Genomic DNA, 22,103 nt, shown 5'->3' on the forward strand with positions numbered 1-22,103 from the left:
CCGGCATATGTTGTGAAATTTGTTAACTTTACAGACTGGTGAAATAGATGATAAATAAATAAATACAGAGGAAAATTAGATATATTAAGTATATATATGTCTATTAATTAGTTAAGTTTAAATACGTAGTGCAAAAAAACCAGAAATAAAAGTGAGGTAGCGTTCACGGGTTCAACGTCCATTTAGAAATCAGATGGCAGAGGAGAAGAAGCTGTTGCTAAATTGCTGTGTGTGTGCCTTCAGGCTTCTGTACCTCCTTCCCGATGGTAACAGTATGAAGAGGGCATGTCCTGGGTGGTGGGGATCCTTAATGATGGACGCAGCCTTCCTAAGGCACTACTCCTTGAAAGTGTCTTGGATACTATAATACATGATAGAGCTGACGAATTTTACATGCTTCTGCAACTTATTTCAATCTTGTGCAGTAACCCCTCCCCCCCCCATACCAGCCTGTGATGCAGCCAATCAGAATGCTGCAACATAACTCGCAGACTCTTGGACTCTGTGCTTCAACTAATAAAGACAAGTGTGCCATGTGCCGTCTTTACCGCCCCATCTACCCGTGTGGCCCCTTTCTGGGAGCTATGGACCTAAACCCCAAGATCTCTCTTTACATCAACACTGTTAAGTCTTACCATTAACAACATTCTGGCCTATTTGATCGCCCAAAGCTCAACACCTCACATTCGGCCTGTTTAGACTCTGTTTATCATTTATCTACTTATCTCTGTAGCTTATCCATATCCTGCTGTATTTTTAGTAATATTCCATGTCTTCTGCAACACCACCAATCTTTGTATCATCTGAAACTTACTAACCCACCCATCTACCAGACTACAGAGCTACACTAAGGACACAGAGGCCAAGTGAGTAAATAACCAGGGAAAGTATTTACACAGTCCCGAAGCAACAACATGCCAGGTCCTGAACCAACCAAAACGGCAACTGAGGAGTACTGGAAGAGTATGTGGGAGAAACGCCAGTGCCCAATGGCTGAAAGATCTACAAGTAAGCCTCTGTAATCTCCCACATTCACAGCAGCAGAAGTATGAAGAACTGGGCATCACCAGGGTCTGACATGATCCACGTCTATTGGCTGAAAAAGCTAACAGCATTACATACACGGCTGGCAGCTCAAATGAACCAGCTGCTTGAAGCAGGCTCCCACGCTGACTGGCTAACGCAAAGAAGGGCAGTACTCATAATGAAGGATCTTCACAAAGGAGCAACAACGTCGAACTACCAGCCTATCACCTGTATGTCAACTACATGGAAACTCCTATCAGGGATCAGGCTGAAGGAACATATGTGTAAATTCCTGAGCCCTGCTCAGGGGATTGGTGATGGAACCAGGGGCTCCAAGCACCAACTACTGATAGACAAAACAGTCATGCGAGACTCAAAGACCAGGCAGACCGACCTAAACGCACCCTGGATCGATGACCAGAAAACATACGACTCAATGCCCCACACATGGATCCTGGAATGCTTGTCTCTGTCTCGGTCAACAAGACACTAAGGACCTTCATCAAGAACTCAATGGGCTGTTGGAAGACAATGCTAGAAGTTAACTCAAAGCCAATATCACAAGTGACCATCAGACGTGGAATATACCAAGTGATGCACTCTCCCCACTGCTGTTCTACAAAGGCCTGACCCCCCTCAGCCAGATCATCTCAGAGAGTGGATATGTGTCCAGGTTCAGGAGTGGAGAGACCATCAGCCACCTCCTGTAATGGACGACATCAAGCTGTCTGCCAGAAGTGAGAGAGACATTGACTCACTAGTCCACCTGACAAGGGTGTACAGCGGAGACATCGGGATGTCATTTGGACTGGAAAAGTGCAGCCGGGTGGTAGTGAAAAGAGGCAAACTCATCCCGACTGAAGGAGCCGAGTCACCTGAAGGCCACGTACCAGATGTACAGGAAGCTACAAATACCTGGGGATTCTGTGGGTGCGTGGAAGCCGCGATGGGGACACAAGGAAGGCTGTGACATCCAAGTTCCTCCAAAGAGTGAGACAAGTCCTAAAAGGCCAGCTGAACAGGAAGAACAAGATCACAGCCATCAACACATTCACCCTATCAGTCATCAGGTACCCAGCCACAATAGTGTGCTGGCTAAGGAACGAACTGGAAGCCGCTGACATCAAGATGTGGAAACTACTAACAATACACAGAGAAACTGCAGAAGGTTGTAAATCTAGTCAGCTCCATCTTGGGCACTAGCCTACAAAGTATCCAGGATATCTTTAGGAAGCGGAGTCTCAGGAAGGCAGCGTCCATTATTAAGGACCTCCAGCACCCAGAGCATGCCCTTTTCTCACTGTTACCATCAGGTAGGAGATACAGAAGCCTGAAAGCACACACTCAGTGATTCAGGAACAACTTCTTCCCCTCTGCCATCCGATTTCTAAATGGACTTTGAAGATTTGGACACTACCTCACTTTTTTTAATATACAGTATTTCTGTTTTTGCACATTTTTAAAAATAACATTCAATATATGTAATTAATTTACTTGTTTATTTATTATGTCTTATTTTTAAATTTTTTTTCTCTCTGCTTGATTATGTATTGCATTGAATTGCTGCTGCTAAGTTAACAAATTTCACGTCACATGCCGGTGATAATAAACCTGATTTTGATTCTAATTCTGAATTCCATCCAAAGTCCAACGTTGAGCAACTACCATACACCCACCAGAAAAAAGTACAGGGACTTGGAAGTGTCAAGGCCACAGTCCTGGAAGAAAAGTGATATGTCTATGAGTATGTCAGGAAGGTGGCTCCAAGGATGACCTGCTAGGAGAATACCTTGGACAGCAGGCAGGGGACATGGAAGTGGACAAGCCACTGCACGGGATGTACCATCGCCAGGTATCAGAGGTGGCTGACATCAGAAAGTCCTACCCATGGGTGGAAGTGGCAGGGCTGAGGGACAGCACAGAGTCACTGCTCATGGCTGCACATGAATAGGTGCTGAGCACAAGAGCAATAGAGGCAGGGGTCTCTCACCCCAGACAAGACCCAAGATACAGACTGTGCAGGGAATCCACTGAAACCATCCAGCACATGGTAGCGGGGTGCAAGATGCAGGCAGGGACAGCATACACCAAAAGGCACAACCGAGTTCAGGAATTGTGTACAGGAACATCAGTGCTGAGTATGGATTGGACACTCCCATGTCCAAATGGGAAACACTTGAGAAGGTAGCAGAGAATGATAGAGCCAAGATCCTTTGGGACTTCCAAATACAGTCTGATAAGCAGGTACTGGCCAACCAGCCAGACACAGTAATATTGGACAAGGAGCAGAAGAAAGCGATAGTAATAGATGTGGCAATCCCGAATGACAGTAACGTCAGGAAGAAAGAGTATGAGAAGTTGGAGAAATACCAGGGCTTGAAAGAGCAGATAGAAAGGATGTGGCTGGATAAAGCGAGTAATCTCGGTGGTGATAGGAGCACTTGGAGCTGTGACACCTGGACTGGGAGAGTGGCTCCAACAAATCCCAGGAACAACATCTGAGATCTCAGTGCAGAAGAGTGCAGTTCTAGGAGCAGCAAGGATACTGTGCCGATCCCTCAATCTCCCAAGCCTCCCAAGATTGAGGGGAAATTATACATATATATCACAAACAGCAGAGGTCCCAGCACAAATCCCTGCTAAACACCACAGGTCATGGACCTTCAGCCAGAATAAGTCCCAGCAATCACTACCCTCTCTCTTTGGATGAGCTAATTCCAAATCCAAGTGGCCAAGTCACCATGAACCCCCATGCATCTCAGTTTTTAGACTTTGCCAATGCCTCACTAAAGGGAGTTGGACTGTGACCGTTCACCGAGCCGGAGTACATGAAGATCACTACCTTTTCAATCAGTACTCAAGATTAAAAAGGCAAAACTTTGAGACAATTTTTCAGAGTTGGACTGTGACCAATCACCGGGCAGGTTCATTGGAAAGGGTGAGTAAAAATAACACAGGTGCAGGCGGAGCGAGCATTGTTGGTGAGTGGGTCAGTGTTTGGAGCGGCTTTCTTCATTCCTCAACTGTTCAGGCAGTTATGGAGTGAGAATGACTCAAGGAGCAGTGTTTTGTAATGTGTGTGAGATGTGGGAATTCTGGGAGACCTCCAGCCTCCTGGACAAACACATCTGCAGCTCTTCAGAAAAGATGAGGAACTACAGCTTCAGCTCATGTGAGAGAATGAGGAGGTGATAGACAGGAGCTACAGGGAAGGAGTTACCCCTAGATTGCAGGAGACTGGTAACTGGGTGACTGTCAGCAGAAGGAATGGAAATGCTCAGCCAGTGCGGAGTACAGCAGTAGCTGTTCCCCTCAGTAATATGTATGCCACTTTCGATACTGTTGAGGGGGGCGACCTACCGGGGGGATCTGCAGTGACTGGGTGTCTGGTACTGTGGCTCAGAAGAGAAGTTTCAAGGTAGTAATCTCTGGATTGCTGCCCATGACACGAGTCCGTGAGTGTAAGAATAGGATGATTTAGCAGGTGAATCGAGGCTGAGAAACTGGGTTGGGGAGGGCTTCAGATTTTGTGTATCATTGGGATCTCTTCTGGTTTAAGTACAACTTGTACAAAAGAGATGGGTTACACCTGAACCAGAAGTGGACCAATATCCTTGCGGGCAAGTTTGCTGGAGTTGTTTGGGAGGTTTAAACTAATTTGGCAGGGGATTGGGAACTGGAGTGATTGTGCTGAGGATGAGGTAATTAAAGTGAGCAAGGAAAGGCTGATGATAGGGCAAAATTACAATCAACGGGATGAGTTGCAGTGTGAAAGGTGGGCAAAATCGAGAAGGGTGAACACAGGACTGAAGGTGTCATATTTGAATGCGCGCAGTATATGGAATAAGATAGATGAACATGTAGCACAGTTGTAGATTGACGTGCACGATGTGGGCACCACTGAATCGTGGCTGAAAAAGGATTGTAGCTGGGACCTTAACATCCAAGGATACACATTGTATTGGAAGTACAGGCAGGTAGGCAGAGGGGGTGGCATGGCTCTGTTGGTAAAAGGCAAAATCAAATCATTAGAAAGAGGTGACATAGCGACGGAAGGCGTTGAATCATTGTTGGTAGAGCTAAGGAACTGTAAGGGTAAAAATTACCCTGATGGGAGTTGTGTACAGACGCACTAACAGCAGTAAGGAATGTTGCATGTGGATATGATTCTGCTGCAAGTAAGCTTTACATTACACGTGTGCATACATGCAGTTGTCCATATGACAATGAATGGACTTTGACTTTATACGGCATGGATACAGGCCCTTTGGCCCAACTATATAAAATGAGAGACACAATAGCGTGAATGCACACTGTTATTTTCCTCCCCCAGGGTTGTGGAATCAAGAACTAGAGGACAGAAAGGTAAGGTTTAATAGGAGCCTGAGAGGCAATTTTTTTGGCCAGTGGGTGGTCAGTATACAGAACAAGAAACCAGAGGAAGTGGATGAGGCAGGTACAGTAACAGCTTTAAAAGACATTTGGACAGGGACATGGATAGGAAGGACAAGGACAAATAGGACTAGCTTTGCTGCTGGACATCTTCGTCAGCATGGACTAGTTGGGCTGAAGGACTTCTATGCTGTATTGCTCCAGGTTCAATGGTGAGGAAGTAATCTTTCTTCTGGCTGTTGTCCTGTATGTCTGGTGAGTGGATTTAATTTGGAAGTAGGATGAGTGATGGCTGTCTATTAGTGGAGCCGTATGTGTTTCTCACTAAACATAGAAACATAGAAAATAGGTGCAGGAGTAGGCCATTCGGCCCTTCAAGCCTGCACCGCCATTCAGTATGATCATGGCTGATCATCCAACTCAGAACCCTGTACCTGCTTTCTCTCCGTACCCCCTGATCCCTTTAGCCACAAGGGCCATATCTAACTTCCTCTTAAATATAGCCAATGAACCGGCCTCAACTGTTTCCTGTGGCAGAGAATTCCACAGATTGACCACTCTCTGTGTGAAGAAGTTTTTCCTCATCATAGTCCTAAAAGGTTTCCCCATTATCCTTAAACTGTGACCCCTCGTTCTGGACTTCCCCACCAACGGAAACAAACTTCCTGCATCTAGCCTGTCCAATCCCTTTAGAATTTTATATGTTTCAATAAGATTCCCCTTCAATCTTCTAAATTCCAGTGAGTATAAGCCTAGTTGATCCAGTCTTTCATCATATGAAAGTCCTGCCATCCCAGGAATCAATCTGGTGAACCTTCTCTGTACTCCCTCTATGGCAAGAATGTCTTTCCTCAGATTAGGGGACCAAAACTACACACAATATTCTAGGTGCAGTCTCACCAAGGCCTTGTACAACTGCAGTAGAACCTCCCTGCTCCTGCACTCAAATCCTTTTGCTATGAATGCTAACATACCATTTGCCTTTTTCACCACCTGCTGTACCTGCATACCCACCTTCAATGACTGGTGTACAATGACATCCAGGTCTCGTTGCACCTCCCCTTTTCCTAATTGGCCACCGTTCAGATAATAATCTGTTTTCCTTCTCACATTTATCCACATTAAATTGCATCTGCCATGAATTTGCCCACTCACCTAACCTATCCAAGTCATCCTGCATCCTCTTAGCATCTTCCTCAGAGCTAACACCACCGCCCAGCTTCGTGTCATCCGCAAACTTGGAGATGCTGCATTTAATTCCCTCGTCTAAATCATTAATATATATTGTAAACAACTGGGGTCCCATCACTAAGCCTTGCGGTACCCCACTAGTCACTGCCTGCCATTCTGAAAAGGTCCCGTTTACTCCCACTCTTTGCTTCCTGTCTGCCAACCAATTCTCTATCCACTTCAATACCATACCTCCAATACCGTGTGCTTTAAGTTTGCATACTAATCTCCTGTGTGGGACCTTGTCAAAAGTCTTTTGAAAATCTAAATATACCACATCCACTGGCTCTCCCCTATCCACTCTACTAGTTACATCTTCAAAAAATTCTATAAGATTCGTCAGACATGATTTTCCTTTCACAAATCCATGCTGTCTTTGTCCGATGATTTCACCTCTTTCCAAATGTGCTGTTATCACATCTTTAATAACCGACTCTAGCATTTTCCCCACCACTGATGTCAGACTCACCGGTCTATAATTCCTCGGTTTTTCTCTCCCTCCTTTTTTAAAAAGTGGGGTTACACTAGCCACCTTCCAATCCGCAGGAACTAATCCAGAATCTAAGGAGTTTTGAAAAATTATCACTAATGCATCCACTATTTCTTGGGCTACTTCCTTAAGCACTCTGGGATGCAGACCATCTAGCCCTGGGGATTTATCTGCCTTTAATCCCTTCAATTTACCTAACACCACTTCCCTACTAATATGTATTTCCCTCAGTTCCTCCATCTCACTAGATCCCTCGGTCCCTTACTATTTCCGGAAGATTATTTATGTCCTTCTTAGTGAAGACAGAACCAAAGTAGTTATTCAATTGGTCTGCCATGTCTTTGTTCCCTATGATCAATTCACCTGTTTCTGACTGTAAGGGACCTACATTTGTCTTGATCAATCTTTTTCTTTTCACATATCTATAAAAGCTTTTACAGTCAGTTTTTATGTTCCCTGGCAGCTTTCCCTCATAATCTTTTTTCCCTTTCCTAATTAAGCCCTTTGTCCTCCTCTGCTGGTCTCTGAATTTCTCCCAGTCCTCAGGTGTGCCGCTTTTTTTTGCTAATTTATATGTTTCTTCTTTGGACTTGATATTATCCCTAATTTCCCTTGTCAGTCATGGGTGCACTACCTTCCCTGGTTTATTCTTTTGCCAAACCGGGATGAACAATTGTTGTAGTTCATCCATGCAATCTTTAAATGCTTGCCATTGCATATCCACCGTCAACCCTTTAAGTATCATTTGCCAGTCTATCTTAGCTAATTCACGTCTCATACCTTCAAAGTTACCCTTCTTTAAGTTCAGAACCTTTGTTTCTGAATTAACTATGTCACTCTCCATCTTAATGAAGAATTCCACCATATTATGGTCACTCTTACCCAAGGAGCCTCGCACGACAAGATTGCTAACTAACCCTTCCTCATTGCTCAATACCCAATCTAGAATGGCCTGCTCTCTAGTTGGTTCCTCGACATGTTGGTTCAGAAAACCATCCCGCATACATTCCAAGAAATCCTCTTCCTCAGCACCCTTACCAATTTGGTTCACCCAATCTATATGTAGATTGTAGATTAAAGCATGAATCGAAATGCTCAGACAGATGAGGAGCAGCTGATGGGACCAGACCACTGACTGCTCTTTCAGCTTCTTCCCTGTCACTCAGCTGGTTCTTCTGCAAATCCCCAGCTCCTGCTTCTGAAATCATCCTGTAAAATCTTTCCTGTCAATGAAAGCTTTGTGTCCTCACCCTCTTGAACAACTCCTGATGAAGTACTGGGCCAAGCTGAGGATGAGAAAGGTGAGGTGGAAGGATGCAATGTTCTTCATTAAGGACTAGCTGATGGCCCTGGGTGCAAATCAATCCTTGTTACTGGGCAGAAGAGTTTTAGTCTGTGATTGTCATACTCCAGGTTATATAGTTATCAGGCAACACGCATCTGGAGCAAGATAAAGTGATTTTGGAATCTGTCCAAAACATCATCAGCTAATATAATTCTGCAGCTCTCAGTAACCTGGTTCTCATTCCATTCTCATCCTAATTTTCCCACTCCTACTCTTCTGCATTTCTCAGCCCAAGCTCCAGATATAGCACCTCAACCCCCTGACCAGACACATTGACATTTTCCCTGACTCAATGTTGACTTTCAACTTTGGGATAATCACCATCCCTGCTTTCCCTGTATTAATTACTGATTAGAATTCCTTCACCTACTTTGACCCTCTTCTTCAAAATGACAGTTGTTCACCCTGCAATATCAACTCCTTTTATGTTCCAGTCATGGTGGCCTTCACCTATCACACTCCTCTCACAGAGTCATAGAGCCATACAGCATGAAAACAGGCCCTGGTGGTTCAACTGGACCATGCCAACCAAGGTGCCCCACCTAAGCAGGTCCCATTTGTAGTGTTTTACCCGTAACCCATTATACTTCTGTCAATCTTGTGAGAATTTGTCAAAGGGTGAAGACTCTGTTCATTCATTCTCAGTGGAGAGGGGTAACTGACAGTTGTTTTGACTGTGAAAGCTGGGGGTGGTCTGTCTTTTTCCCCTTTGCACTCCCAGTAGGGTTTGACTGGATACAACTCTATAATTCGCACTCCACACTCATTCAGACCTCACGGTTTTCACTGGAACTGCACTAGGTTGAGAATCGTAGATCCAGAAAGCTGGAGAGTTGATGTATTCATCCTCTGAGTAGGCATGGTACAAACACAGAACCTCAGAAATGCGTGGTCCTGGTACTCACAGGGAATCTTCACAATATTCCAGATACTGAATTGAATCACTCCTCAGAAAGATTATTTTCAAGGTTCTTTATTTATAGGAATGGAGCAGTTTTTCAAATAGATTTAAAAACAGCCGACACAACCAATTTGCACAACCAAATTCAATACAGGAATGACTGCTTAAAACCCTTTCTCTCTCACATATACATATAAATAAAAATAAAATCATGTACAGATAAATGCAGCATCGCAGTGTCGAATAAAAATATTTAGATCCCTTGATCTCTAATGAATCAGTACAGGAACTTCCCGGAAGGGACGTGTCAAAGGAACGATGAATGTAAATGTAGCAATTTGCCAAGAGTCCTTGGCAGCACCTTCCAAACCTGCAACCTCAACTGCTAAAGACCAAAGGAGGATAGGAATAACTGGGTCATGAGAGCACTATAACACTCCAAATCGAACACCATCCTAGTTCAGACCTACATATTTGCCTCTTTGTAATAACTAGGTCTAAATCCGGAGTCATCCTTCCCAAAGGCAACACCTTCACTACATGTGTCTCCAATGGTTCTCCATTACCTTTCAATTTTTTTCTGTGGATGGGGAGATAATATGGATCTTGCCATCAATGCCCATGTACCAAGAACAAATAGTTTGAAAAGAGATTGCTTTATAGTAAACAGTTGTTTAGATTCTTCTAGATGTATCATCAGATCCCTGATGGTTTGTACAATAGTGTGAAATATATATTCTATATAATGTCAGAAAACCTTACCCCCAAATGAAGTGAGTTTAGTTAAGCAAAAAGTCCATAATTTGCATGTTTAACATCTCCAATGATGAAATTAACACATTCTGTCCATCAGTTCCATTTTACCCCCAAATGAAGTGAGTTTAGTTAAGCAAAAAGTCCATAATTTGCATGTTTAACATCTCCAATGATGAAATTAACACATTCTGTCCATCAGTTCAAAGACTGTAAAAAGTATAAAGAATTACTTTAATCCAACATCTTTTGCACATCCATTAGCACATTAGAAGGAAAAGTTGGTTTCGCTGTCTGCAACAAAAAATAATGCTACAGGTTAGTTTCAACAATATTCACCAGGTGACCTTCAAATCCTGTATACATTCCCATGTTGTATGGGAATGTCCAGGGGTTTTTGGTTTGTGAGGGAAGGTTATCAGTACTCTTACAGAACTAACAGGGGTACAATTACCAATGGACCCCACTGTACATCTTCTAAATTATGACTCCCACCTTTCCCTTACGGAAAAAAACACACAAAATCTGGCTGGCAGGCCTGATTGCAGCTAAGAAGATTGTAGTCCAGCGTTGGAAACATCCTCATAATATTTCAAGTACTCACTGGCTTCGGAGCTTTTTGGACATTTCTTACCTGGAATTATCATCAGCAAGAATAAATGATGCACGACCAAACACAATCTTAATGTGGACAAATTTGATATCTAACTTAAAAGATCTTCTGTTAAAATAGGAATGCTCTGTCTGTGTATGCACAGACAGTTGGTTGGTGGAGGGGAGTGGATAGGGGAGGAGATGGAGGGGTGGCGAGGGGTGGGGATGAGGGTTGGGGGGTGTCTGAGTTAAACAGTCAAAATGTAATTGGCCACTGGTTATACTGAATGTAATTTGTTGGTGTTGCAATAAAAATCAGTGATAAAAAATTCTGTATACATTCCTAGATTGTACAGTACCACAAGTGGTGTAAGCTTCAGAACATAGAACAGTACAACACAGTACCTACCCTTCAGCCCACAATGTTGTGCTAATCTTTTGACCCTGATACTGCTTGACCCTATAGGCAGGCACTTAGACCTGGCATTCTTAACCAAGTGAAAGAAGGGCTGCAGGTTGGCACCAAAGTCAAGTAGAGGCGATGAAAGCAAGTTGCCTCCTGCCATTCACCAGTAGGGTGAAAGTGAGCCCATCGCCAAACTAGGAGAACTACCACCCATGTAGGTGCATTTTAGAAATTATTACTAATAAATCTGCAGTGTGAAGATACTTACTTTCATCGAGTACACTGTCATCTTCAACAGTGCTCTTGCTGGTGACATCCTCACTGGAATCCTTGTCATCACTGTTGTTCTCATTGAACTCAATTCCACCAGCATTGAGGTCAGTCTCATCTGAATCCAATGAAATTTTCTGATTGGAATCCGGTTCGTTGAATTCAGATTCAGTTCCATCATTGTGATTTTGGTTATTGTCAACAAAACCATAATGGTCATCATAATTATCATCATCTTCATAACTGTCACCATCTTCATCATTATCATGGGTGGTAAAATCCATATCCCTTAGACTGGCATCAACATTCTGTGTCAATAGAAACATCAGCATCAGGTGATGAATTCCTATTGGAGCTGTTAAAAATCTATATACACCAGTCAGATTCTATGTCAGAAGCCAACAAAAAAATCATTGTTTTAAAAATAGTTTTGGGTCATTAGCAATGTATGAGTGAGCTACCTCAAGTCTAACATACCCAAGTCAGACTATCTCATGTTAAATAATTCTGGGACTTCTTAATATGTTTTCAACAAAATTAGAGAATCCTGGACTGAGATGCTCTAAAGGAGTGGGAATAATTGTGGAAATGACAGCTGAGGAAACATGGAAGAAAGTTCGTTCTGTACTGGAAAGCATATTATTCACACCCTCTGAAAGACTGTGGGTAAAGTGGCTTGAATGCATCATGAAAGATGGGTGGTGCCCTCAGTTGGAGGTCAGCTTATTATACAGTCTGTTGGGCAATAAATAGATGAAGACAAGACCTACCTCATGGGATTGTGGTTCCTCAACTGAGTCTTCATTAGACCTTTGCTGACCCACAGGTTCCTGGCTATTCCAGATTTCCCCTTGATCAGTGTCCTTTTCTGTGGGTTCACTGGCTGCTTCATGATGACCAGCATCCTCATTACTGCCTACAACCATCTCATTGTCTTCCTGGGTTAATCCACGTGAATCAAAACTCTGCAAGGAGTCTGACAATGGTAAAACACCGGTGACCTCCTCTACATTAGATCCCTCACTTGCTGTGTCCTTGGGGCTTTGCTGGTGAAAGTCAACATTCACACTTGTATCAATTCCTGGTATGAAAGGCCCCTCGTAATCTGGCACTCCGGGGAATTCTTCATCGGGTGTTACAGGACCCTCGTAATCTGGCACCCCAGGGTACATGTAATCTGGCACGCCAGGATACCTGTCATCTGGTAGCTCACTTGGCACATTCACAAAGGTTATCCTGTAATCATCCTCAACACTGCTGGAGTCCTCGAGGGAAACTTCAGAGCTGAAACTAGCTCCATTGACCATGGAATATTCCTCTGGGGCACTTTCTTCCACATAGTTCACTTTCACATTTGATGCCCCAGGATTGGCTTGTCTTTCAAAGCCATGAAATACAGGTACCTGTCTATAGTCAGGATAGGTGACTCCAGGAAAGAAAGGAAAGCTGGGGTATCTGTGGTAGGGAAATCTAAGGTATGGTTGAAAGGGGTAATAAGGTGGGTTAAAAGGTTGAAAGTAACGAGCGTATCGCTGTAATTAAAAATCAAAGAGATTCATTATCAAAATCTTATCATTACCTGAGGTTTGATACATATCCTAACTTGTTCTATCTCAGTCTGCAAGAGTGTTTTTATGTTGAATGATGTTATGTCAAACATTCAACTGAGTTGTGCTTTATTCCTGGGTCTGTTGGTTGTAGGGAGAGGTGCCCCCTTGGAACATTCTGCTGGGGTTATGAACCAACTTATATCAGAGGCAACTTCAGCTGGATGACCAAGGATCAGCACTCTTATATGACTCATGCTCAGGGACTTTGGAACTGTATCCCAACACTCAGCACCAACAATCTCCTCCCCACATCCACCAATCTCCACCTCGCCTTTTCCCATCCCCATGGGGATTGTCAGCTTCCACTCCCAACCCTCCTAGTTCTGATCTTGATTGGAGGCCTCCCCCTCCCTCCTATCCACCACCTTCATCAACCCATTTCTCTGGCCTTACAACAATCCCCCTTACATCCCGTCCTGGAACTCAGCATCATCTTGTTGTCACCCGTCCCACTTTCTAGAGTAACCGCTATCAGAGATAGTATCAGACTTACCTCATTGCTGCCACTATTCAAACTTCTGGTTTTCCACACCTGGGAAATTAAATGTAGAACAACTATTGAACATTTTGAACATGATGATGGTGATACCTGGTCAACATTGCCACAAGTAACATGCTCTCTATCCCTTGGTTCACACCCTTTGTCTCTGGCTCACTGCTTCTACTTCCTTGGCTTTAGGTTGGCCATGCTCTGTTCCCAGAGATTTCCCTGTTATTCTTCCCTTCCCATCAGAGGTGGCCGAAGTCTGATGATTATTTCTTACCTTTTTTCTTTTCCTGACCCAGTCCTATCACTGACAATCCTATAAGCCAGGTAACTAATCCACACTCTTCACCTCTCCCCACAGCTCTGAAGCCCACAGGTCTGTGGTCGGAAGAGTGCCTGACACAATGTAATGAATCTTGGTGGCTTTTTAATATCTTTACAAGTTATTTAGGAGAGAATGAGGCTGCATTTAATCAGGGCAGTTAGATGTGGATGCACCTTTTCACAAATTGGTACGGTCTTGTTTTCCTTGATAACTTTGAGTGAAATTGTCTTCGTGAAGAAATAAAGGCCAACAGCTTTCACTGTAGAATGAGTCAGGCCAAGACAGGCACAGACAAGTAGAGGCTATGACTGAGTTCAGTCTGACTGGCCAGTGGGTGTGCTGACAATAAGTATTGTTTTTATTGAAAACTGTTGCTTACCGGAGCAGCCAAAGCCACGGCCAAGAGGCAACTGCTGAGAACCACCACTTTCATCCTTGTGAGGAACCACCTGCAAAACAGGAATTCTCTTCATCAGGGCACAGAGCTGACTGAAGGAGCTTTCCCAAACATCACTGAAATAGAATGGGGAGGGGGGATCTCTACCAAGGCCTGGACAGAGTAGACATGGAGGGGATGTTTCCAGTAGTGGGGGGAGTCTAGGACCAGAGGTCACAGCTTCAGAATACAAGGATGTCCCTTTAGAACAGAAATGAGGAGGTGGTTATTACTTCTTTTTTTGGATTTGCAGCTAGTTGTCTTTTATACACTGGTTTGAATGCCCAAGTTGGTTCAGTCTTTCATTGACTCTATTATGGATTTATTGAGTATGTCTGCAAGAGAATAAAAATTAATCAGGGTTGTATATAGTGACATATATGTACTTTGATAATAAATTTACTTTGAACTTTGGTAAACCTGTGGAATTCATTGCCACAGATGGCTGTGAGTCAAAATCATTGGATATATTTAAAGCAGAGGTTGATAGGTTCCTAATTAGAAAGAATGTCAAAGGTTACAGGTAGAAGGCATGTGAATGGGGTTGAGAGGGATAATAAATGGAATGGTAGAGCAGACTGGATGGGTCAAATGGCCTCATTCTGCTCCTATGGCATATGGTCTTAGGAACACCAGTGTGGATCTAGTGAACTGAATGACTGACTTTGCCTCACTAGGTGATATGTATGAATCCACTGGGGCAAGTCATTGGCAAGAATGTCTCCATCTTTAAACTACACCCACACTTATTCATAGTTGCAATGAAGGAGTTTATGGTTTGCCTGTAGCAAGCTGTGGGATGATTATGGCCTTGAATATAAATGGGTAAATAACCAGATAGAGTTTCAAACTGGGAACGGAATAAACAAGTCAAAGCTATGGCCATTATCAAGCCACACAGAGGAAGCATTCACGCTCGGAACCTTGGCAGCAGGGGCTATCAGCAGAACTCCTGCAGCTGAGACAGGTCACGAATTCAAACTCCACTCAAAGCCTGGACCACAGAAATCATGCTGGTGCTGTACTGAAGGAGGACTGTACAACTGCTGCTTCTCATTCAGCCAAGGTCCCATCATAGATGGAGAATATCCCTGGGACTACTGCCAGGTAATTACAGCTGAGGTTCTGAGGCTAATGCTCATTGAGTCATCAAGTCATAGATCACTGCTGCACACAAAAGGCCCTTTGGCCCATCTAGTCTGTGTCAAACTATTATTCTGCCTAATTCTATCTACTTTACACTCGGACCATAGCCTCCCATCCATGTATTTATCTAAGTGTCTCTTAAATTTTGAAATTGAACCTGCATCTCTCACACTCTGAATGAAGGAGTTCCTCGTCATGTTTGCCTTCAACATTTCAGCATTCACCCTTAACTCATGACCTCTAGAGCTAGTGTCAACAAACCTCAGTGGGAAAAGTCTGCTTGCATTTCCCCTATCTATACGCCTCACTATTCTGTATACCTCTCCCTTCATTCTCCAACACTTAGGCAACACTAATATTGCTAAAATCATTGTCATGGTCATTATTGTAAAACAGGGCCATTTGCCCTAATGAGGACCTGAAAACTCAAGAGGAGGAAATTTTATGGGAGCTCTCTGTGCACAATTTGGAACATTGCAACAGTAGTTAAACTCTAAGAGTACTTTGTTGGCTGCAAGTGCTTGGAAAATCCTGCTAGAGAAATGCTGACCTTTCTTTTTAAAAAGGAGGGGTGCATCATCAGAAGCATAACAACTTGTGACCCAGTGAAGCTCCCCTGTCCCTGTGCAGGATGTCCTTGCAAATACATCTCAGGCGTGCTGTTCTTGTACGCCTGGAGATGGAACTCCAGCTGAGAACAAGACCAGGTATCACTGATTCCCACAGAGGGGACACCTCAGAACAGCTGGCCACTGAGGTAAGGGCTGAAGCTTTGTCAGACTTTGAAAATGGAGGCTGTAAGAAGTATTACACAGGTCACACAGCGCGGGGCAGGCCCTTCGGCCCATCATGTTTGCACTAACCACAATGAAATCTAACCAGGACCATTTGAACATGGTCCTTACGGTGCCTGTCATTTATGGTGTCTTAAAGCCTCTTAAATGCCACTATCATATCTGCTTGCTCAGAAAGGGCAGAGCCAAGAGCAAGCTGTGGCAGATGCTGGAATAAGCAGGGAATGCTGGACGTTCTCCACAGGACAGGCAGCGTCTGTGGCGGGACAAGGAGAGTTTATGATTCCTGTCAATGGCCCGTCATGGTAAAAACAAGACTTGAGTTACAGTGAAGGGGGAGAGGTGGAGGGAGTGACAGGACAGAGAGGTGATTGTGGTGGATAGAGGTGGTATATATGTGCACCAGGTTGATGGTGAGTGGGCGTGGGGGAAATAAAATGGGATTAATGGTCAGTATCAGCTCGCCGGGCCGAATTTCTATTCTCCTCGCCCTTCCCCACGTCTGAAAGCTCCCTCTCCTGGGACCACTGAACTCCACTAAGGAACGCTAAGCAGTTCGCAGGTGATGCACCCTCCGCCGCCGAGGATTTGGTAAAGCTGTCCGCCGCCCTTTTTGGGGAGCGCGCCTTCCTTGGCCGCCCTCTCCCAGCTTCTAAATGTCTCCTCGGGTCACAGACGGCGAACTGAGCTCGGGCGTCCTGTGTGGATAAAGTACCCCACCTTCGCAGCCTCAAGGGAACCATGAACCGTCCCGGTCTGTCTCTAGCGGCGCCGGTAATGTCGGGGGAGAGTCTCAAAGTGGGAAGGCGTGCGCCGGGTTTGTTCATTCTCACCGCTCTAGGTGAGACGTATACTGCCCCTGGACCCCAGCCACATCTATCCCAACCCCGATTACCCCGAGGATCGCCCCGTTTATGTTTTCTTCCATCTGATCCCAGTGGCTTCGAGATCAATAATTGGAAATCCCGGGCCAGTGACAGGCGAAGAAAAGCGGCCTGCGGTGCCCCCGCAGCACGGGAGATAGTGAGGGAACAGCCGGGTGGAGCGAGGGAGCGGTGGCGGGCTGTGGTAAAGGATTAGTGACAGACACAGTTCATCAACACGGAGCAACACACATAATACTGGAGGAACTCAACAGATTAGACAGCATCTAGGAAAAGAGTACAGTACAGTCGACGTTTCGGGCCGAAGCCCGCATTTTGTGCGTTGCTCTGGATTTCCACCATCTTGTGTTCATTAGCACGGGGAAGTGATGAGGGCCGAACGGTGCTAAATGCCTCCACTTTTTATGAATCGCAGGAATGTATTTGCTCACACGGGACCATCTCGCATCGCTTACCCAAACACTAATCTCGCCAGGTTTCTGCTGTTTCCATCCCGTGAGTCAAATACTGAGTCCTTTTGATGGACAACAACCCCGTGCCCCGGAGACTGGGTCAGCCCACACCCCAATACCCGTGAGAACCTCTTCGGCACATTCACAACACTCCTGACGGAGAAGGGAAGGTGAAACAGACAGAAATCAGCAGTCCCTCACCGGCTGGGACAGAGTTGGAGTTAGAGCAGGGAGATCGCCGCCCGATGTCACACAACACCCCACTGCCTGCAAACTTAATAAAACACTTCTCGTTGCAGTTTGCGAGAAGAACGCAAATGGTAGTCTCCCACCTCGGACACTGCCAGACCTGGCGCGTTTCCAGCATCTTGTACCTCAGATGCCACCCCTAGACAGACAAAATTAAGTTTCTGCCCGCGAATAAGGAAGGAAGATAGAATCTGCTACATGGGAGAGTGTAAATGAACTAACTTGTAGTGATCAGTAGCCCGTCCCGGGGCAGTTACTGAATCTCAGGGTGAGAGACCCACACCACACACCGGCTGTTCTCTGATGCTCACCTCTTACATCTTCAGTAAACGACAAAGATGTCACCCACCCAGCCAGCATCCTCAACACTTCAAAACAGACATCCCAGTCTCCGCAGTTTCGGTCTAGACCCGGTCTTTTGCCACAAGTTGGCAGAGTTTAACCTCATTACCTGTCTACTGTGGAGATGCTGGGCTGAAGGAGGCGTGAGCTGGACTTCTCTCTAGATTCCAGCTGGGCTCGAACTCTCCGACAGTGAACAGGGACCTCACGCCCCTGGAACTTATTCTCCACACGCTCCTGACCACAGCCAATCACTGCACAGGGAAGGGGTGGGAATGGGCTGATGCAGGCATCACTCCCCTCCAGACAGCGGATAAACGCGCCCCAGTCCAAACTTGTTTAGAATCCAGATATCAATTATGTTTTAGCCATCATTTCATCATTTCACACTTTTGCAACCGAGAGAAAGTTTCGTGCTATTTTACGTGAGATAAAGCTGCGTCTGTCCTTCATCGCCTGGTGTACACCGTGCCGATCATTTGACGGGGCGGGGGGAGACTCACTGCTCTTAGGACAAATGGGCCAACTCGGGAACGTGAGGGGTTGATATTGCAGGTCATCAGTGGACAGGCCATTCGATCCACGATGCTGCCCCGATTCTGATGTCAATTCAATGTCCTCTTCCCTGAATCATCAATATCCATCCATTCCCTTCATGTTCATGTGTCTATCTCGGGAGTTCTCGCCTTTTCATGTCATGGACAACACCATTAAGCAAAGGTCCGCGGACCCCATGTTGGGAACTCGTGGATCTAAAAGCTTCTTAAAATCCACCAAACAGCCTGCTTCCATTATTGCCCCTGGTATCCCATTTCAGGCCCCTCTACTCTGTAAGAAACTTGTCCTTCACATGGCCTTCCAAATCAAATTTTCCACCCTCCCCCCAGCATAAGAACATTTCTTCTGGTGTTTGATATTTCTGTTGTGGCCAAGCCCTGGAGTAGGGGTAGGCTGACCTCAGTTACTTTCACCACTGTTTATATATTGGAGGTCCATTTGAGGAGTTCTATTCCTTCTCTTCATAACACCTGTTCCCTTGGTAAGACCAAAAGACATAGTAGAAATAGGCCATCCAGCATTCCATCGTGGCTGATTTATTCCCTTTCAACCCCATTCTGCTGCCTTCTCCTCATAACCTTTGCCACCCTTACAAGAACCTGGCAACATCCACTTTCAATATACTCTATGACATGGTCTCCACAGCTGTCTGTAGCAATGAATTCTACAGATTCACAACCCCCTGGCTAGAAAAATTCCTCTCCTCTCTGTTCTGAAGGGACGTCCTTCTATTCTGAGGCTGTACCCTCTGGTCCTAGACTCCCCCACTATAGGAAACATCCTCTCCACATCCACTCTATCTGTGCCCTCTGGTCCTAGACTCCCCCACTATAGGAAACATCCTCTCCACATCCACTCTATCTGTGTCCTCTGGTCCTAGACTCCCCCACTATAGGAAACATCCTCTCCACATCCACTCTATCTGTGCCCTCTGATCCTAGACTCCCCCACTATAGAAAACATCCTCTCCATGTCCACTCTGTCTAGGCTTTTTAATATTCAATAGGTTTCAATGAGATCCTCCCTCATTCTTCTAAACTCCAGTGAGTACAGGCCCAGAGCCTAAAATAATCCTCATTTGTAATTCTCATGAACTCCCTCTGGACCCTCTTCAATGTCAGCACATTGTTTCTTAGATAAGGTGCCCAAAACTGCTCGCAATACTTTGTGCAGTCTGATCAGTGCTTTATAAAGCTTCAGCATTACATTCTTGCTTTTATATTCTAGTCCACTCAAAATAAATGCTAACATTGCATTTTCCCTCCTCTCCACTGACTCAACGTGCAAATTAACTTTTAGGGAATCTTGCACCTCTGATTTCTGACTTTGCTCCCCATTTAGAAAATATTCTACACCTTTATTCTTTCTACCAAAATGCATGATCATACATTTCCCTATACTATATTCCATCTGCCACTTCTTTGACCACTCTCTTAATCTCTCTAAGTCCTTCTACAGACTCTCTGCTTCCTCAACACTACCCGCCCCTCCACGTATCTTTGCATCGTCAACAAACTTTGCGGCAAAGCCAATAATTCCAGCATCCAATCACTGATATATGTTGTGAAAAGAAGCAGTCCCAGCCCTGTGGAACACCACCAGTCAGCCAAACAAGGCTCCATTTATTTTCAATCTTTGCCTCCTGCCAGTCAGCCAATCTTCTATCCATAGAAACATAGAAAATAGGTGCAGGAGTAGGCCATTCGGCCCTTCAAGATTTGTAATCTTCTATCCATGCTAATCTTACCTGTAATACTATGAACTCTTACCTTGTTTAGCAGCCTCACGTGTGGCACCTTGTAAAAGGTCTTCTGAGAATCCAATGAACAACATTCACTCTTGTTTCTCTATACTGTCCATTATTTCCTCAAAGAATTCCAACAGTTCTGTCAGTCAAGATTTCTCCTTAGGGAAACCATGCTGACTTTGGCATATTTTATCAAGTGATTCCAAGTACCCAAAACCTCATCTCTATTAATGGACTCCAACATCTTCCCAACCACTGAAATCAGGCTAACTGGCCTATAATTTCTTGCTTTTGCCTTCCTACCTTCTTAAAGGGTGGAGTGATATTTGCAATTTTTCAAGTCCTCTGGAACCATTGCAGAATTTGTATCACTACTAATGCCTCCATTGTCACTTCAACTACCTCTTTCAGATCCCTGAGATGTAGACCATCTGGTCCAGGTGACGTATCTATCTTCGGACCTTACAGTTTCCCAAGCACCTTCTCCTTAGTAATAGCAACTACACTCTCCTCTGCCCCCGGAGCTCCAGAACGTCTAGAGTGAAGGCTTAAGTCTGTCTGCCATTCCTTTGCTCCCCATTACTACCTTTCCAGTGGTCTGATATCCACGTTCACCTTTCTTTTGCTCAAACGCACCAGTATTGTGAACAAGACTGGGATTACACCGCCCGTGAACACACTCCCACAACTCAGACACCGCCACTCCAGTAGCCTGAATATGTGATTGTGGTAATGATCCCTGGGAGAAGGTAACAGGGAGCCTCTCACTGTATCTGGATACCTCATTGTCTGTGTAGGAAGTAAGTGTGCTGTTAGCGGGAGTGGAACTTGCATGCTTCACTCCAATGATTCTGTGGTTATAGTCATGAAATTGCAGAGAAGGAGGAGGGAAGAGACTGGAGCAAGGATATGAGGAACATTATTCTGTCTGAAAGTGTATTAAGCAACAGTCTGGTCCTGCTGTAACCAGAAGCAGAAAAGCAAGCTACAAATGATTGTCCTCATACCACACCTTTTACCCATCTGAATCAGTGATATAGTTGGAGACAACTGCTTTCCTGTGGTTAGGATGGAAACACACCTGGAATTGAAATGCAAGTTGATCAAACTTTATATAAGGTCTGGGTCAATGGGCAAGGACCTGGGGACCATTAGAAACCATTGGAGATAGGTACACCCGGGTGGTAGGGTCAGGGACATCTCGGATCAGGTCCACGGCATTCCAAAGGGAAGGATGGGCAACCAGATGTCAGTACATATTGGTGTCAGTGACATAGGTAGGAAAAGTGAGGAGGTCCTGAAGACAGATTTTAGGGAACTTGGTAGAAATCTGAAAAGCAGGACCTCTAGGGCAGTAATCCTGTCTGTGCCAGTGAGGGTAAGTATAGGTGAATGTGTGGCTGAGGAACTGGTGCAGGAGGCAGGGGTGCAGATTTATGGATCACTGGGATATCTTCTGGGGAAGATATGATCTGTACAAAAGGAATGGATTACGCCTGAACCCGAGGGCGACCTATATCCTTGTGCGCAGGTTTGCTGGAACTTTTTGGGAGGATTTAAACTAATTTGGATGGGAATCGGAGTGACAGTGCTGAGGATGAGGTAGTTGGTTTACAAACAGAGTCAGTGTGTAGTGAGACTGCTGGCAAGGAGAAGCTGATGATAG

At 44.9% G+C, this 22,103-nt stretch overlaps 1 protein-coding gene across 1 annotated transcript; it reads right to left on the minus strand.

Annotated features, from left to right (window-relative positions):
* Nucleotides 1–9,507: 9,507 nt before the first annotated feature.
* On the minus strand, nt 9,508–18,458 carry LOC140726240 (uncharacterized). The gene is made up of 6 exons (XM_073042341.1): nt 18,242–18,458; nt 14,209–14,278; nt 13,511–13,549; nt 12,178–12,939; nt 11,406–11,715; nt 9,508–10,431 (listed from the first exon to the last, which is right to left on the minus strand). Exons 2-6 carry the CDS (start codon nt 14,260–14,262, stop codon nt 10,406–10,408), a joined length of 1,191 nt encoding a protein of 396 aa, XP_072898442.1. The 5' UTR covers nt 14,263–14,278; nt 18,242–18,458; the 3' UTR covers nt 9,508–10,405.
* Nucleotides 18,459–22,103: the final 3,645 nt, after the last annotated feature.

The sequence above is a fragment of the Hemitrygon akajei genome, chromosome 4, assembly GCF_048418815.1.
Source record: "Hemitrygon akajei chromosome 4, sHemAka1.3, whole genome shotgun sequence".
In the NCBI taxonomy this organism is placed as follows: domain Eukaryota; kingdom Metazoa; phylum Chordata; class Chondrichthyes; order Myliobatiformes; family Dasyatidae; genus Hemitrygon; species Hemitrygon akajei.

What these genes read in the sequence shown, in the direction of transcription:
- LOC140726240 (XM_073042341.1), bottom strand. Translation starts at nt 14,262, where the DNA reads ATGAAAGTGGTGGTTCTCAGCAGTTGCCTCTTGGCCGTGGCTTTGGCT. An exon ending in TGAATAGTGGCAGCAATGAG is followed by an intron (nt 12,940 to 13,510) that starts GTAAGTCTGATA and finishes TTTTAATTACAG; the next exon opens with CGATACGCTCGTTACTTTCA. An exon ending in AGGAACCACAATCCCATGAG is followed by an intron (nt 11,716 to 12,177) that starts GTAGGTCTTGTC and finishes CTATTGACACAG; the next exon opens with AATGTTGATGCCAGTCTAAG.